At 43.4% G+C, this 17,452-nt stretch overlaps 1 protein-coding gene across 1 annotated transcript in view; it reads left to right on the forward strand.

Annotated features, from left to right (window-relative positions):
- Positions 1-16,511, forward strand: part of LOC100454559 (olfactory receptor 2V1) — a 49,668-nt gene extending 33,157 nt beyond the window's left edge. The window contains exon 2 of the mRNA XM_002832903.4: positions 14,310-16,511. Coding sequence (XP_002832949.4) covers positions 14,331-15,278 — 948 coding nt within the window. The 5' untranslated portion in view covers positions 14,310-14,330 and the 3' untranslated portion in view covers positions 15,279-16,511. The remainder of the gene's footprint in view (positions 1-14,309) is intronic.
- The last annotated feature ends 941 nt before the right edge of the window (positions 16,512-17,452 follow it).

The raw sequence follows: 17,452 nt of genomic DNA on the forward strand, positions 1-17,452 counted from the left end.
TGCCATGTGCTAATTTGTTTTTATTTTTTATTTTGTAGGGATGATGTCTCACTGTGTTGCCCAGGCTGGTCTCAACTCCTGACCTCAAGCAATTTTCCTGCCTCAACTTCCCAAAGCACTGGGATTGTAGGCATAAGCCATTGTGTCCAACCATGGTTCTATTTTTAAAAAGAAAAAAAGTCCACAGGAGTCATGAAAAAAAAACAGAACAAAATTAAAAATAAAATGTCAAAGTTAAGCTTTAAAATATTATAAGTGCATTAAATATAAGGAGTCTAAATGTACCAAACAAAAGGAAAAGATTGGCAAAGTTAATTAGGAAGCATACCCAAATATATGCTGTCTGCAAGAAGATCACTTCAAATATAAATATTTAAGAGTAAGGTTGAAAGTAAAACGATGTTACAAAGATTGAGAGTCTGCAGGACCACTCTCACTTCTGATACCAAGTTCAGAAATTCCCTAGACTACCATCAGGTTAGATAATTTTCTAAAAGAATTCAGTAAAGCCATTATACTCTTGGTTATGGTTGATATGAACCTGTAAAAGCAACAGAGAGAAAAGACACATAGGACAGGATCCAGGAGAGTTTGAAGCATGGAGCTTCCACTTGTCCTCCCCTGGTAGGTTTGCGCAGACAGTGCTTACTCCTCTCAGCAATGACATGTGACAATACACACTGAGATATTGCCAACCAGAAACCTCACTCAAGCATTGCTCCAGAGTTTTTACAGGGGCTTGGTTGCACGCTCATGATTGACCACAAACATGGCTGACCATAGTCTCCAGACCCTCCAGAGGTTGACCTGATACTGCATGGCCCAAGGCATCTCCTACTGTTGGGCACAGATTATCCACTGTGGCCCAAAGTGTCCACCATAAATCATACTGTTAACATAGACAATCTGGTGTGGCTTAAAGCCCACAGATAAACAAAGACACTTTTATTAGGCAGCACATTCCAAGGACTTAGAGATAACCTCCTTCCAGGAGCTGAAAGCAAAGGCCTAGCCTCTCTTTGAGCAAGTTTACTGCTTTACTACACAGATGAAAAAATATAGACCGTGCAGAAAACATTAATCCAAAGAAAAGAAGAGTGGCTGTATATTATCATCATATAAAGTTGATTGCAAGCAAAAAATATTCCCAGGGACAGACAGGGACATTACCTTATAACAAAAGGGTCCTGCCACCAAGAAGACATGGTTGTCCTAAATGTGTATGCAGCAAACAAGAGACTTGCAAAATATGTAAAGCAGAAGCTGATAACTAGAAGGAGAAATAGATAAACCCACAACTATAGTAAGAGACTTTAACACCCTTCTAGGCCTAGGAGGGCAGATCACCTGAGGTCAGGAGTTCAAGACCAGCCTGACCAACATGGTGAAACCCTGTCTCTACTAAAAATACAAAAATTAGCTGGGCATGGTGGCGCATTCCTGTAATCCCAGTTATTTGGGAGGCTGAGGCAGGAGAATCACTTGAACCGGGGAGGTGGAGGTTGCAGTCAGCCGAGATTGTGCCATTGTACTCTAGCCTGGGCAACAAGAGGGAAACTCATCTGAAAAAAAAAAAAAAAAAAAAAAAAAAGGTTGATAGAAGAACACATCAGAAAATCAGCAAAGACATAAAACTCAAAAATACTGTCAGTGAACAGGATCTAATTGGCATATATAGAATAATCCACCTAACAATAGCAGAACACACATTCTTTTCAAGTAACCATGGAATATATACCAAGATAGACCACATCCTAAACCTCAAAAAATTTGAAAGTGAATTCACATGCAGGATGTTCTCTGACCATGTGGATTTAAACTAGAAACCAATAATAATAATTTAAAAACCAAGAGGAATATCGGCAAACACTTTGAAACTAAACAACACTTTTGAATAACTCATGGGTTCAAAAGGAAGTCTCAAGAATATTCAAAAATATATGAATAAAAATGAAAATACATTAAAATTTGTGCCACACAGCTAAAGCAGTGGCAAAAGAGCAATTTATGTCATTAACTGCTTGCATTAGAAAGAAGTAAAAATTTCATATCAGTAATCTAATCTCCCACCTCAATATACTAGAAGCAAAAGACAAAAATAAACCTAAATTAAGAGGAAGGATAGAGTATTAAAGAGAATAAATCAATGAAATTGTAGACAAGAAAAAGAATAAATCTATAACACTAAAAGGTGTTTCTTTGAAAATATCAATAAAATTGACAAATCTGCAGCAAAGAAAAAAAGACACAAATTATTAATATAGGTTGTATCACTACAGATTCTGCAGATATCAAAATAATTAAAGGAATGCTACTGAATTAAGGGAGTACTACAAACAACTCTACATACATAACGTTAACTACTTACATGAAGTGGATCAATTACTTGAAAGGTACAAGTGACCATAGCTTACCAAAGGTGGAATAGATAATTTTAATAACAATATATTTTAAAAATTAAATTCATAATTTTAAACCTCCAAAACAGATATCCCCAGGCCCAAATGGTTTCTATGGAGAAATCTACCAAATTTCAAAGAGGAATAACACCAATTCTATACAATGTCTTCTAGAAAATAGTAGAGGAGAACACCTTCCAATTCATTCTATGAACACCTGATACCAAAGCCATACAACGAAAGTAGAAAAAAAGGAGACAATAAACCAGTATTTCTAATTAATATGGATGGGATGTAAACATTCTAAACAAAATGTTAGCAAATAGAACTCAGCAATATTCAAAAAGTTTTATATACGATAACCAAGTGGGGTTTATTACAAAGATAAGAGACTAGCTCAATATTTCAAAATCACTCAATGTAATTCATCATATTAGTAGGATAGATAAGAAAAAATCATATGTTCATATCAGTTTATGCATAAAAAGAATTTGAAAAAATTCAGTACACAATCATGATGTTTAAAAATGACAACAGAAAACCTCCCAGGGAAAAAAGAATCTCATTTCTTACCCCACATTATATAGAAAAAATAAACTCCACGTGGGTACTAAACCTAATTTAAGAGCCAAAACTATAAAATTCTTACAGGAAAGCACAGGCTAAAATTTCTGTTACCTTTGATTCAACAGGTATTTTCATTTTTAAAAAATCTTTTGATTCTGTTTGATTTACTTTATTTTTAAAATAATTTTAACTTTTATCTTAGATTCAGGAGGTACACGTGCAGGTTTGTCCCATGGGTGTATTACATGATGCTGAGGTTTAGGGTATGACTGATCCTATCACTCAGGTAGCAAGCATAATACCCAATAGCTAGTTTTTCAGCCCTCACCCTCGTCCTTCCCTCCCCCATCTAGTAGTCTCCGGTACCTATTGTTCCCATCTTTATGCCCACGTGTACCCAATATTTAGCTCCCACTTATAAGTGAGAGCATGCAGTATTTTGTTTTCTGTTCCTGTGTTAATTTGCTTAGGATAATGGCCTCCAGTTCCATCCATGTTGCTGCAAAGAACATGATTTTATTCTTTATGGCTGAATGGCATTCCATGGTGTATAGGTACCACATTTTCTTTATCCAACCCACTGTTGTTGGGCATCTAGGTTGACTCCATGTCTTTGCTATTGTAAACAGTGCTGTGACGAACATACAATTGTATTTGTCTTTTAAACAGAATGATTTATTTTCCTTTGTATATATACCAAGTAATGAGATTGCTGGATTAAATGGTAGTTCTGTTTTAAGTTATTCGAGAAATATTCAAACTGCTTTCCACAGTGGCTAAGTTAAGTTACATTCCCACTAACAGTGTATAAGCATTCCCTTTTCTCCACAGCCACTCCAGCAACTGTTGTTTTCTGATGTTTTAATAATAGTCATTCTGACTGGCATGAGATGGTGTCTCATTGCATTTTTTATTCGCATTTCTCTGATGATTTAATCAGAGTTTCACTCTTGTTGCCCAGGCTGGAGTCCAGTGGTGCGATCTCGGCTCACTGCAACTTCTGCCTCCTGGATTCAAGCACTTCTCTTGCCTCAGCTTCCCAAGTAGCTAGGGTTACAAGTATGCACTGCCACACCCAGCTAATTTTGTATTTTTAGTAGAGGCAGGCTTTCACCATGTTGGTCAGGCTGGCCTTGAATTCCTGACCTCAGACGATCCACCTGCCTAGGCCTCCCAAAGTGCTGGGATGTCTATGGCCATACTACACTGAATGTGCCCAATCTCGTCTGATCTCCTGAAGCTAAGTAGGGTTAGGCCTGGTTAGTATTTGGAAGGGGAGACCAAAGTGTTGGGATTACAGGTGTGAGCCACTGTGCCCAGCCACTTGTTTTTAAATTAACAAATAAAACTGTATGTATTTATGGTATACAACATGATTTTTTGATATAGGTATACATTGTGTAATGGCTAAATCAAGTGAATTAACATATGCATAATCTCACATATTTATCTTCATTTGGTGGTTAGAACAGTTAGGATCTACTCTCTTAGCAATTCTTAAGTATATAATATATTGTTATTAATTATAGTCATCATGTTGTATAATACATCTCTTGAATATATTCCTCCTGTCTAACTGAAACTTTATGCCCATTGGTCAATATGTTCTCATTTCCCACAACCCCACCTCCTACCCCACATAACCACTCTTGTACTCTCTGCTTCTATAAGTTTGACTTTTTTACATTCCACATGTAAATGAGATTATGCAGTATTTGTTTTTCTGTGCCTGGTTTATTTCAGTTAACATGATATCCTCCAGGTTTATTCATGTAGTTATTAATAACAGGACTTTCTTCTTTTTAAGGCTGAATAGTTTTCTATCGTGTATATATACATCACTTTTTAAAACTAATTCATCTTACAATAGACATGGAGGTTGATTTTCTATCTTAGGTATTATGAGTAGTGCTGCAATGTACATGGGAGTGCCAATCAATTGAATAACCTAGAAGAAATGGACAAATTCCTAGAAACATATAATGTACTAAGTCTTAGTCATAAAGAAATAGAAAATATGAACCGGCCAATAGCAAGTGAGGAGATTAAGTCAGTAATAAGTCTACCATCAAAGACACAGAAAAGCCCAGAACCTGATAGCTTCACTGCCAGCTTCTACCAAATATTTAAAGAACTAATACCAATCCCTCTCAAGCCCTTCCAAAAAATTAAAGAGGAGAAACTACTTTCAAACTCATTTTATGAGGCCAACATTACTCTGATACCAAAGCCAGACAAAGACTCCACACACACACAAAGGAAACTACATGCCAATATCTCTGAAAAACATATATGCAAAAATCCTCAATGAAATACTAGCAAACCAGGCCAGGTGCAATGGTTCACACCTGTATTCTAAGCACTTTGGGAGGCCTAGGCAGGAGGATTGCTTGAGGCCAGGAGTTTGAGGCCAGCCTGGGCAACATAGTGAGATCCCGTCTCTACAAAAAAATTTAAAAATATAAGCCATATGTGGTGGCATATGCTTGTAGTCCCAGCTAGTTGGGAGGCTGAGATGGGAAGATTGCTTGAGCCCAGGAGGTCAAGGCTGCCATGAGACATGTTTGTGCCACTGCACTTCAGCCTGAACAACAGAGCAAGATGCTGTTTCAAAAGAACAAAAAACCTGGCAAACCAAATTCAGAAACATATCAAAGATTACACACCACAACCAAGTTAGATCTATCCCTGGAATGCAAGATTAGTTTAACATGTGCAAGATAATCCATGTGATACACAACATTATAACCACATGATTATCTCAATTGATGCAGAAAAAGCACTGGACAAAATTCAACATCCATTAATGATTTTTTTTTTTTTGAGGTGGAATTTCGCTCTTGTTGACCAGGCTGGAGTGCAATGGCACCATCTCGGCTCAATCTCCACCTCCCAGGTTCAAGCGATTCTCCTGCCTCAGCCTCCCGAGTAGCTGGGATTATAGGCAGGCATCACCATGCCTGGCTAATTTTGTATTTTTGTAGAGATGGAGTTTCTCCATGTTGGTCAGGCTGGTCTCAAACTCCCAACCTCAGGTGATCCGCCCACCTTGGCCCCCCAAAGTGCTGGGATTACAGGCATGAGCCACTGCGCCTGGCCCATTCATGATTTTTTTTTTTTAGGCTCTAAACAAAATAGGTACAGAAGGGAATTTCCTAAACATGAAAAAGTCATTCATGAAAAGCCCATAGCAAATATAATACTCAATGAAGGAAAACTGAAATCTTTTCCTCTAAGATCTGGTACAAGGCAAGGATGCCCATTCTTGCCACTTCTATTTAACACAGTACTGAAAAGTACTAGTAGAAGCAATCAGAAAAGAAAAAGAAGTAAAAGTCATCCAAATTGGAAAAGAAGAATTAAATTATCCCTATTTGCCGAGGACATAATCCTATATGTAGAAAACCTTAAACATGCTACTAAAAAACTGTTAGAACAAATAAATGAATTCAGTAGAGTTGCAAGATACAAAATCAACATACAAAAATTGGTAGCATTTCTATACACTAACAACAATCTGAAAAATAAATCAAGAAAGAATCCCATTTGCAAAACCATCAAAAATAATAAAATACTTAGGAATACATTTAACCAAGGAAGTGAAAGAACTGTACACTGAAAATTCTCAAACCCTGATGAAATACACTGAAGAAGACACAAATAAATGGAAAGATATTCCATGCTCATGGATTGGAAGAATTAATTGTGTAAAAAATATTTTTTTGTTTTGTTTTATACATGTTTTCTTTTTTTACCATCATCTACCCAACTAGATGAGGTAAAAATTTTTATACTACCAAAAGCAATCTACAGATTCAATGCAATTCCTATCAAAATTCCAATGGTGTTTTTCACACAAATAGAAAAAACAATTCTAAAATTTGTATGGGACCACAAAAGACCCTGAGTAGCCAAAACGATCTTGAGAAGGAAAAACAAAGTTGGAGGCATCATATTTCCTGATTTTCAATTACATCACAAAACAATAGTGATCAATACAGTATGGTACTGGCATTAAAAAAAAAAAAAGACACATAAGCTAATGGAACAGGATAGAGATCCTGGAAATTAACCTAAGCATACGTGGTCAACTAATTTTTGACCAGGCCACCAAGAAGACACGGAGAAAAAAGGATAGTCTCTTCAATAAATGATGCTGGGAAAACTGAATATCCACATTCAAAACCATGAAATTGGACCCTTATCTTACACCATACACAAAGTCAACACAAAATGAATTAAATACGTAAACATAAGACTTGAAACCATCAAAATTCTGGAAGAAAATATAGGGGGAGAGCTCTTCTTATTGCCCTTGGCAAGAACTTTTTGATATCTCACCAAAAGCGTAGATGACAAAGACTAACATAAACAAGTTGGACTACACAAAATTACAAAGCTTCTGTACAGCAAAAGAAACCATCAACAAAATGAAAAGGCAGCCAGCAGATTGAGATGAAATGCTTAAAAGCCATACATTACATAAGGGGTTAATACATAAAATACATAAGAAGCTTAAACAACTCAATAGGAAGGAATCAAATAGCTTGATTAAAAATGGGCAGGGACCCATATAGACATTTCTCTAAAGAAGAAATAAAAATGGCTAAACAGTATATGAAAAGGTGGTCGACATTACAAATCATCAGAGAAATGCAAATGAAAACTACAATGCAACAACACCTTGCCCTTTTATGAAAAAGTCAAACAAGTGTTGGTAAGGGCATGGAGAAAAATGGACTGTTGTAGACTGTTGGTGAGGATGTAAATTGGTACAATCATTGTGAAAAACAGTTTGAAGGTTTTGTCTCTAAAAGATAAAAATAATAATAGGATGAGCATTAAAAATAATTTCTAACAAAGAAACATCAATATTGACATCTCATAGACATTTCTTTGACAGTTACTGCTTTTATTACACTGCTAAAATTAGAATGCCATTAGCCAATCAAAAAAATTAATTAGACTTACACATTAAAATAAAACAGAATGTCTCTATTTACACAAGGTAGTCTCCAAAATAAAAAGAAGGCATCAGTTCAGACTTCCTGGTAATTTATTTGTGAAAAGCTGACATTCTAAAAATACCTCTGCTGTCTTTAAAATCTTAAGGTATAAGCAACATAATTGTCCCTAATAGACTCTTCTTTTCCTACTGTGGGTCTCCAAAGTCCAAGTGGTGTTGATTTAGGCTGAGTCAAGGAGAAAAACGTTGAATAGAATGTGAAATCCAAGTTTTAATTTTCAATGATCTGGTCTTCAGAATACACAAATAAGCCTTGATCTTACCACTCAAAGTGACCAAAAAACTCTTAAATCTGCATGAGATACCATGAAAAGATGGAGAAAGAAGAATTAGGATATCATATTTAAAAACAGCGGTTGTATGGGTTGTTTCCTTGTTTGCACATGGTCAAGTTCATCCTGTAAAATACAATGATGTCAATAGAGGAGCTGTCACAAGGCCGTCATGTCTCCAAAGGTATAGATGATAGGTCTGCAGGGGTTCATGGGAGGCTGAGGTCACCATGGATTGAGTTTTGGAAGGAATTTTGAATGGAAAAGATGGGTTTAGTCATCTAAAAGACTTGAAACTTAAAAAATAAAAAAGATGGACTTGACTGGGTGCAGTGGCCCACGCCTGTAATCCCATCACTTTGGGAGGCCGAGGAGGACAGATCACCTAAGCCCAGGAGTTCAAGACCAGCCTGGGCAAAATCGCGAAACCCTGTCTCTACCAAAAATACAAAAATTAACCAGATGTGGTGGTGTGTGCCTGTGGTCTCAGCTACTTGGAAGGCTGCGGTGGGAGGATAGCTGGGGCCCAGAAGGTCAAGGTGACAGTGAAGTGTGATCACGCCACTGCACTCCCGCCTGAGCGGCAGAGCGAGACCCTGTCTCAAATACAAAAACAAAAACAGGCCAGGCATGGTGGATCATGTAATCCCAGCACATTGGGAGGGGAGGCAGCCCAACTGCCAGAGCAGATGGCAGAGTTCCAGGGAACTTTCAATGCATTTGTGTATCCCTGTGCCTGATGGCGCTGTGGCCCCCTCCCTTCCTGTGTTTCCTCACACTATTCCCAGTGGCCCTAGTACTAGTCCTGTTCCTGAGCTCTGTTTCTTTGAGGCTGAAGTCTGCGGTGTCCCCTGAGAGCTGAGGTCTGAAGTCAACTCCCCCTCCTCACACTGTGTCTGTATTAAGTAGCCCTGTGGGTATTGGGAGGCAGTTGTGCCAGCACGAGCTCCTTCCCTGAGCCTGTTTCTCCCTCTGAGAGGAGGCTGTGGTCTGTGTGAGCCTCACTCTCCGAGCCTGAGGGGCCACCGGAGGCCGAGGGTGCCGTGGGCTCCACAGCCTGATGAGGAGTCGGTGGGGGCTGAGGAAGGAGGTTGGGGCTGGGGCTCCTCCTGTCCCCGGACCCAGTGGGAGCAAACACAGGAGGATGAGTGCGTGGTTCTGATGCTAGGAACTCCTCCTCAGGCAACTCTGCTGAGTTTGCTCCCCTGGAGGGGACCCACCCACAGGTGAGTGAGGGTCTTGTCCCGTCGCCCCCTCTCTCTTCCCTGCAGCTCCTGCTCCTGTTGCTGGTTCACGTCCCCATTTGTCTCGTTCATCAGCACTTGCTCTTCCTCCTACTGTCTGCCTCCATCAGGGTGTAACTGTTTTGTGTGGGTTTTTGGAGGGGCATCTGTCTTCTGGTGTGGTGTCTCTCCTCACTCTTTCTTCTCGTCCTCTTCCTTTGACCCACCTCTCTCTCTCCCTCTGTCTGGGTTGGAGACTGGGCTCTGGGTCTCTGGGTGGAGAGTAGTCCACAACAGGAAGACAAGGACAGATGTGTGGGGAGTGTGAAGGTGAAGGAGCAGGAAGGAGGGGGCTGATGTGGGATGGGGTCCTCCTGTCCCGGGGAGAACATTGCAGACACGCTGGCTTCTTCTGTGTTGTGGTTTCTAGAAAGAAAAGTGAAGCCATTAACTAAACACCCAACGGAAAGGTCTGAAATTAGAGAGCAGAAAAATGAGCCAATGAGATGCAAGAATAAATTCAGCTGTATTTCATAATACAATTTTTTTTTTTTCTGAGACAGGACCTTGCCGTCTGTGTCCTGAGAGGCACAAGTGGCTGGTGCCTCTGGACATGGTGGTAAGGCTGGGAGTCCGTTCTTCTGCTGGGGCATCTGGTGTATTTTGCTGGTTGGTGGAGCCTGTGGCTGATATGGCTGAGAGGGTGCTTGGTCGCTGTGGGAACAGATTTACTCCTGTAGAAACCCCCTCCAAATCACACAATGTCATAGCTCTGTCATTCAGGCTGGAGTGCAGTGGCGTGATCATAGCTCACTGCAGCCTCAAATTCCTAGGCTCAAGTGATCTTCCAAGTAACTGGAACTACAGGTGCACACCACCATGCCCAGCTAATGTTTTATTTTATTTTTATTTTGGAGACAAAGTCTCACTCTGTCACCCAGGCTGGAGTACAGTGGCATGAACACAGATCGCTGCCAGCTTGAACTTTCAGGCTGAAATGATCCTTCCACCTCAGCCACCTGAGTAGCTGGCACTACAGATGTGTGCCACGATAGCCTGGCTAATTTTCTGTTTTTTGAATAGAGATGAAGTCTCGTTTATGTTGCCCAGGCTGGTCTCAAACTCCTACCTCAAGCTATCCTTCTGCCTCAGCCTTTCAAAGTTTTGGAATTACAGGTGTGAGCCAGGGTACCTGGCCAACAAAATTTTTATTCATTCAACAAATATTGACTGAGTGCATAACAGATGTGCCAGACACTCTTCCGGGAGCCAGGGATCCCACCACGAGCACCCGTGGCACTGGGGAACACGGGTTCTAGTTGGGAAAGCAGAGAACAGACACCCACGTGAGCAGCCTGGGGCCCGCCTTGCATATTTGCCTGCTGTGGGAACCAAGGCAGGGAAAGGAGGCAGAGGAAGAAGGATTTCAACTCTAAATGGGTGCTGAGGGAAGGCTTTGCTGAGAAGGCAAGGAGGAGGTGAGGGAGCAAGGCAGGGCCAGTCTGGGAAGAGCCTTCTGCACGGAGGTGAGAGAAAGTGTCCAGGCCCCCTGGAGCTGGCCTTGTCCTGCTGTGTGGGAGCAGCTCCAGGAGGCGGGGAGACCGGCATGGAGGGCATCCCGGGAGGGTGGAAGGAAAGGCGTGGGTGGTGGTGGAGGGCTGCTGATGAGTCTTGCATTTCCTCTGGAAGTACTTTGGCTTTATTCTTGCAGAGATGGGTCCGCCCCAGGGCTATGTGACAAATAGACCAGGTTGGGCTGGGGTGTGCCAGGGTAGACTGGGAGGCAAATGCAGTCAGGGCCGTTGCCATCCTCCAGGGACACTCTAGAGGTGGTGTGGCCAGGTGGGAGCTGGCAGGGATGCGTGCTGGCTGGAGGTATGTTTTGCAAGGGGAGCCAGCAGGGGTTTCTGAAGTTTGGGACGTGTGTGTGGAGAGGACAGGAGTCCAGGATGACGCAAGTGTTGTGACCTGTGAATCTGGACAGATCTGCCACTCACTGAGCTGAGAGGGGGAGAACAGGCGTTTCTCCAGGGAAGAGCAGGTGGTCTGTTTGGCCACTTCGGGTGGAACAAGCCCGTGAGACAGCTGAGGGAAGACGTTGAGTGCACAGTGGGTGTAAGAGTCTGAGTGCAAGGGAACCACGCAGGATGGAGGGAGAAATGGCATCAGTCAACCATGCTGTATCGTAGTTTAAGAGACTGGGCGGGGGGGAGTGGGGAGTGCATGTCCTGGGAGGTGCCTGTGGCTGGTGCCTCTGGACACGGTGGTAGGGCTGGCTGGGCATCCTTTCTTCTGCTGGGGGATCTGGGGGGACCTGGTTTGTTTCGCTGCTTGGTGGAACCTGCGGCTGGTATGGCTGAGATGGTGCTTGGTCGCTGTGGGAACAGATCTCTCCTGTAGAAATCCCCTCCACATCACTCCAGGGGTCATCAGTGGCAAGGACCCCTGGGCACGCCCTCCTGGGCACGAACCAGGACAAGTTCCCTGACCTAGGGACATAGATCAAGCAGCCAGCTCCAGGGTCCTGGACCTGGGCAGGCCCATCCAAGTTTAGGAAATTCCCCGGGGTCTTGGCACAGAGAGCGTGGTGTCCCGTGGAGCAGCCTCATTTAGCCTTGCAGTGAGGTAAGGTGGACATGAATGCACCAGCACGCAGAGGCCTCACAGATAAACGGCCGCCCGTGTGTGGAGCAGGTCCTCGTCTTTGTAAGCATCTGAAGATGTTTCTTCCATTTTCACTCACTGTCCCTGGTAGAAACGAATCACACAGCAAACTCCTGTGACACTCAGACCAAGGCCAATGAAGCGGGAGCCTTTTTGCAGAAAACGGAAATTGCAGCCACATGTCACTCCATCACGTATTATTTTATTCAGTCACCACGTCTGGGTTGAGGTCCCGCTATGAGCCAGGCACCATTCTGGGGGCTGCCAACGTCACGGTGAACAGAAATATGCTTTCATTCTGGCGGATCTCACAGACGGGGACAGTCCAAATACGGGAGCCTGTGCGTGTCAGATGGCGCCAGTGCCGTGGAGAAACGGCAGCAGGAAGGGGCCTGGGAGAGCGAGACATTCAGCTTTTTCATCCGGCTTCCACGGAACACCTCTCTGTGAAGACCGGCATTTGAGGAAAGACAGGAAGCAGGGAGGGAGGGAGACCTGGGGAAGAGCATTCCACCGAGGAAAACGAGCAAAGGACGGAGGTGCGGGCACCAGGCCCAGGAGACCCCCAGAAGCTCTGTGAGCAAGGGAGGGGCCCGAGGGGACCTCAGAGGGACGTGTGGGGTGAGTGTGTATTTCCAGACGTGCGGGGTGTGTAAGTGTGTCTATGTGTGTCTGTGTATATGTCTGTATTTGTGTATGACTCTGTGTGTGTGTGTGTGTGTGTGTATGTCTCTGTGTTCCTGTATATGGATGTATGTGTGCTTATGTGTTTCTGTGTGTGTCTGTGCGTATATTTCCATGTCTGTATGTCTCTGGGTGTGCATGTGTGTGTGTGTCTTTGTTTATATGGCTGTGTGTGTGCCTCCGTGTATCTATGTGTTTCTGCATGTGTATTTTCATGTGTATGTGTGTGTGTCTGTGTGTGTATATTTCCATGTGTCTGCGTGTGTGTCTATATGTCTGTGTCTGTGTGTGTGTCTATGTGTGTGTATTAGTGTCTGTCTGTGTATGTCTCTGTGTCTATGTGTGTTAGTGTGTCTGTGTGTGTGAGTGTGTGTGTGTGATGTAGGGCTTTACTTTCCACTGTAAGCATTGGGCTTTATTTGGAGTAATTTGGGATGTCATTGACATACTTTCACTAGGAGGTTACACAAATGCCTTACATTTTAGCAGACTCTCTGCAAATGCTATGACAATAGACTCAAAGGTTCAAGGATAGAAGCTGGGAGACCAGGGAAGAGGCTACAAGAACCCATCAGAGAGAGGAGGGTGGCTGGGACCAGGGTAGTTTTGGTGGAGGTGGGAAGAGCGAATTAGATTCTGAGAAACACTGAGAGTACAGCCAAGGGGCTTTTCTGATGGTTTGGACCTAGGGAATTAAAGAAATAGAGAAGCTGAAAATGGTCCCAGGATTTTTGACCTGAACAAAGTAAAGACTGAAGAACATCTCACGTTGCCATGATCTTTCCTTTTTTTTCCTTTTTTTTTTTTTATTGAAATGGAGTTTCACTCTTGTTGCCCAAGCTGGAATGCAATGGCACAATCTCCACTCACCACAACCTCCACTTCTTGGGTTCAAGTGATTCTCCTGCCTCAGCCTCCCGAGTAGCTGGGATTACAGTCATGCGCCACCACGCCCGGCTAATTTTGTATTTTTAGTAGAGACAGGGTTTCTCCATGTTGGTCAGGCTGGTCTTGAACCCCCAACCTCAGGTGATCCACCCGCCTCAGCATCCCAAAGTGCTGGGATTACAGGCGTGAGCCACCGTGCCCAGCTTGATCTTTCCTTTTTGTAACACATGTAAATGATCTCTTGGGCATGAAATAGACCAAGGCCTGTTAGAGACAGTTGACCAAATCCATGTGACCCCAGCTAAGAGGCAGTGCCATGTGGAAAGCCTGGGCTTTGCTGGCTGAAGGAGAATTGTCCAACAGTCCTGGGGCACATGAAATGATCCTATTTCCACTCTCTGGGTATGGATATGCACGAATACAAATGTGTAGTCCAATTCCAGAGCTGGCAGAGGTCCTGTCATCTGTGTCACAGGAATACGAGAGTGTCCCCCTGCATGTCTCAGAGCATACGCTCTTGAACTGAAGAATCTGGAGCACAATAGAGACATGTCACTCAATCTTATAATTTCTCTTATGTTCTCAGGTGACAGTGAATGACTAAGCCATGGGAAGATGGATGAACCAGTCCTACACAGATGGCTTCTTCCTCTTGGGCATCTTTTCCCATAGCCAGACTGACCTTGTCCTCTTCTCCGTAGTTATGGTGGTCTTCACAGTGGCCCTCTGTGGGAATGTCCTCCTCATCTTCCTCATCTACATGGACGCTGGACTTCACACCCCCATGTACTTCTTCCTCAGCCAGCTCTCCTTCATGGACCTCATGTTAGTCTGTAACATTGTGTCAAAGATGGCAGCCAACTTCCTGTCTGGCAGGAAGTCCATCTCCTTTGTGGGCTGTGGCATACAAATTGGCTTTTTTGTCTCTCTTGTGGGATCTGAGGGGCTCTTGCTGGGACTCATGGCTTATGACCGCTATGTGGCCATTAGCCACCCACTTCACTATCCCATCCTCATGAATCAGAAGGTCTGTCTCCAGATTACTGGGAGCTCCTGGGCCTTTGGGATAATAGATGGAGTGATTCAGATGGTGGCAGCCATGAGCTTACCTTACTGTGGCTCGAGGAGCGTGGATCACTTCTTCTGTGAGGTGCCAGCTTTATTGAAGCTGGCCTGTGCAGACACTTCTCTTTTTGACACCCTTCTCTTTACTTGCTGTGTCCTCATGCTTCTCCTTCCCTTCTCCATCATCGTGGCCTCCTATGCTTGCATCCTAGGGGCTGTGCTCCAAATACGCTCTGCTCAGGCCTGGAAAAAGGCTCTGGCCACCTGCTCCTCCCACCTGACAGCTGTCACCCTCTTCTATGGGGCAGCCATGTTCATCTACCTGAGGCCTAGGCGCTACCGGGCCCCCAGCCATGACAAGGTGGCCTCTATCTTCTACACGGTCCTTACTCCCATGCTGAACCCCCTCATTTACAGCTTGAGGAACCGGGAGGTGATGGGGGCACTGAGGAAGGGGCTGGACCGCTGCAGGATTGGCAGCCAGCACTGAACCCAGAGTGTGGTGCCTGCTGTGCCACTTCTTGTCTGTGTCACATTGGGAAGTCACTCAACCTTTGTGAGTGTCTGTTTCCATTCACCTGTTGATGGTCATTCGATGGTTTATAGGTTTTGGCCATTGTAAGAAAAGCCATTATGAACATTTCTGTACCAAAAAAAAAAAAAAGGAAAAAAGATAATCATGACACCTGTGCTCTGAGGGATTTTGTAAAGATCACAATGTGTCAATCCAAAGCTCCATGAAGAAGCAATAGCTTGCTATTATTGTCCTTGTTGATTGTTTATAACATCCTTGGACTAAATTTACTCTATTTTTTATTTTCTTTATTTTATTTTTTGTGTTTTTCTGCTCTTTAATGCTATATTTCTTAATTCTTCTTGGTAATAGCTGTCTTTTATTGGATGCTTACTAAGTTCTAGGTTCCTGTTCCTTTTCTATTCTTTCTAAATTATTTAATTGACTTAGATTAACACGTGGATATCTTAAGTGGAAACTTTCTAAATGGCAGAAATTGAGTCCCTATAACTCTTCTTGGACAGTTCTTTGCCTTTTTCTATGTTCAGTTAGAGGCTTTATAAAACCTCCTTTAGGTAATAAAAATAAATCTCTGCAGTTTAGTAGTTATCCTTGCAGGGGGAATATCTTGTTTTTTTGTGTGTGTTATGAAAGGAAAATATCTTGGGCCCCAAATCACTAGGATAAAGGGAAAAGTCAAGCTGGGAACTGCTCAGGGCAAATCTACCTCCCATTCTATTCAAAGTCATCCCTCTGCTCACTGAGATAGATGCATCTTCTGATTGCCTCCTTTGGAAAGGCTCGTCAGAAACTCAAAAGACTACAACCATTTGTCTCTCACCTACCTGTGACCTGGAAGCCCCCTCCCTGCTTCGAGTTGTCCCCGCCTTTCTGGACAGAACCAGTGTATTTCTTACATATATTGATCGATGTCTCATGTATCCCTAAAATATATAAAACCAAGTGTGCCCTGACCACCTTGGGCACGTGTCATCAGGACCTCCGGAGGGCCGCGTCACGGGTGCGCGTCCTCAACCTTGAGAAAATAAACTTTCTAAATTAACTGATACCTGTCTCAAATGTTGGGGGTTCACAGTGTATTACCAGTACCAGACCCTGTGCCTTATAAATAGCAGTTGCTCAGTAAAACATTATTGAATGGATGCAAGAAGAGAGCATCAAGTGAGGTAATATAAATGGAAGCATTTTAAAAGCACTGTTCACATGTCAAATTTGCTGTGGCAGCTGTGATTCATTTTAGTACTTCAAGTTCTTTAACAGTTTAAAACTGTATCTCTCTTGGAGGATGAAGACTGGAAAAGAAATAAGGAGATAAACTGAGCCAATATTTTGAAACTTATATATCAGTCAGGGTCCATTTAGGAACAAAATCACATCAGTTATTTTAACAGAAATTTTAACGTAAAGAGTTGCTGGCCAGGCACGGTGGCTCACACCTGTAATGCCAGCCCTTTGAGAGGCTGAGGCAGGGGGATCACTTGAGGCCAGGAGTGCAAGACCAGCCTGGCCCTAGCTACTGCAGTCTGAGCTACTTGGGAGGCTAAGGAGGGAGGACGGCTTGAGCCCAGGAGTTCAAGGCTGCAGTAAAAGAACTGCACCACTGACTGCACTCTAGCCTGGGTGACAGAGGGAGACCCCATGTCTAAAAAAACACAAAAATTAAACAGAATTGCTAACCAGATATTAGAGAACTGAATGGCCAAAACAAGAACACTAGGGATCCTTGGAGCTCAAACATCTGGGGGCAGGCAGTGACCATGGCATTCCCAGCTCAGCCGAGGCCCTGGAGAGGCATCTCCCTGACTTTGGAGGGCTGCCTGGCCCTACCTTGTGGTACCTCCGGAGCACGGGGGCCGGCGGGGGAGAAGAAGCGGCGTCCAAAGCTGGGCCCAGGCTTCTGAGGAGCAGCTGCTGTGTGGTTGCTCCTGACACTCTAGGTGTTCAGAGGAGGGCCTCAGGTCCCGGCTGCTGATGTGTGGGGGCCAGTCAGCTGGTGCGTGTTTTTCTAAGGGCAGGATGAGACGAGTGCGGAAGTGTGAAAGTAAAATCTGCAGCGTGGAGCCAACTTCCAGGATGAAGAAACATTGCTGAGACGATTTCGACAGGAAAAAGCAGGAAGTCATGAGGAT

This window comes from Pongo abelii, chromosome 4 (assembly GCF_028885655.2).
Source record: "Pongo abelii isolate AG06213 chromosome 4, NHGRI_mPonAbe1-v2.0_pri, whole genome shotgun sequence".
NCBI lineage: Eukaryota > Metazoa > Chordata > Mammalia > Primates > Hominidae > Pongo > Pongo abelii.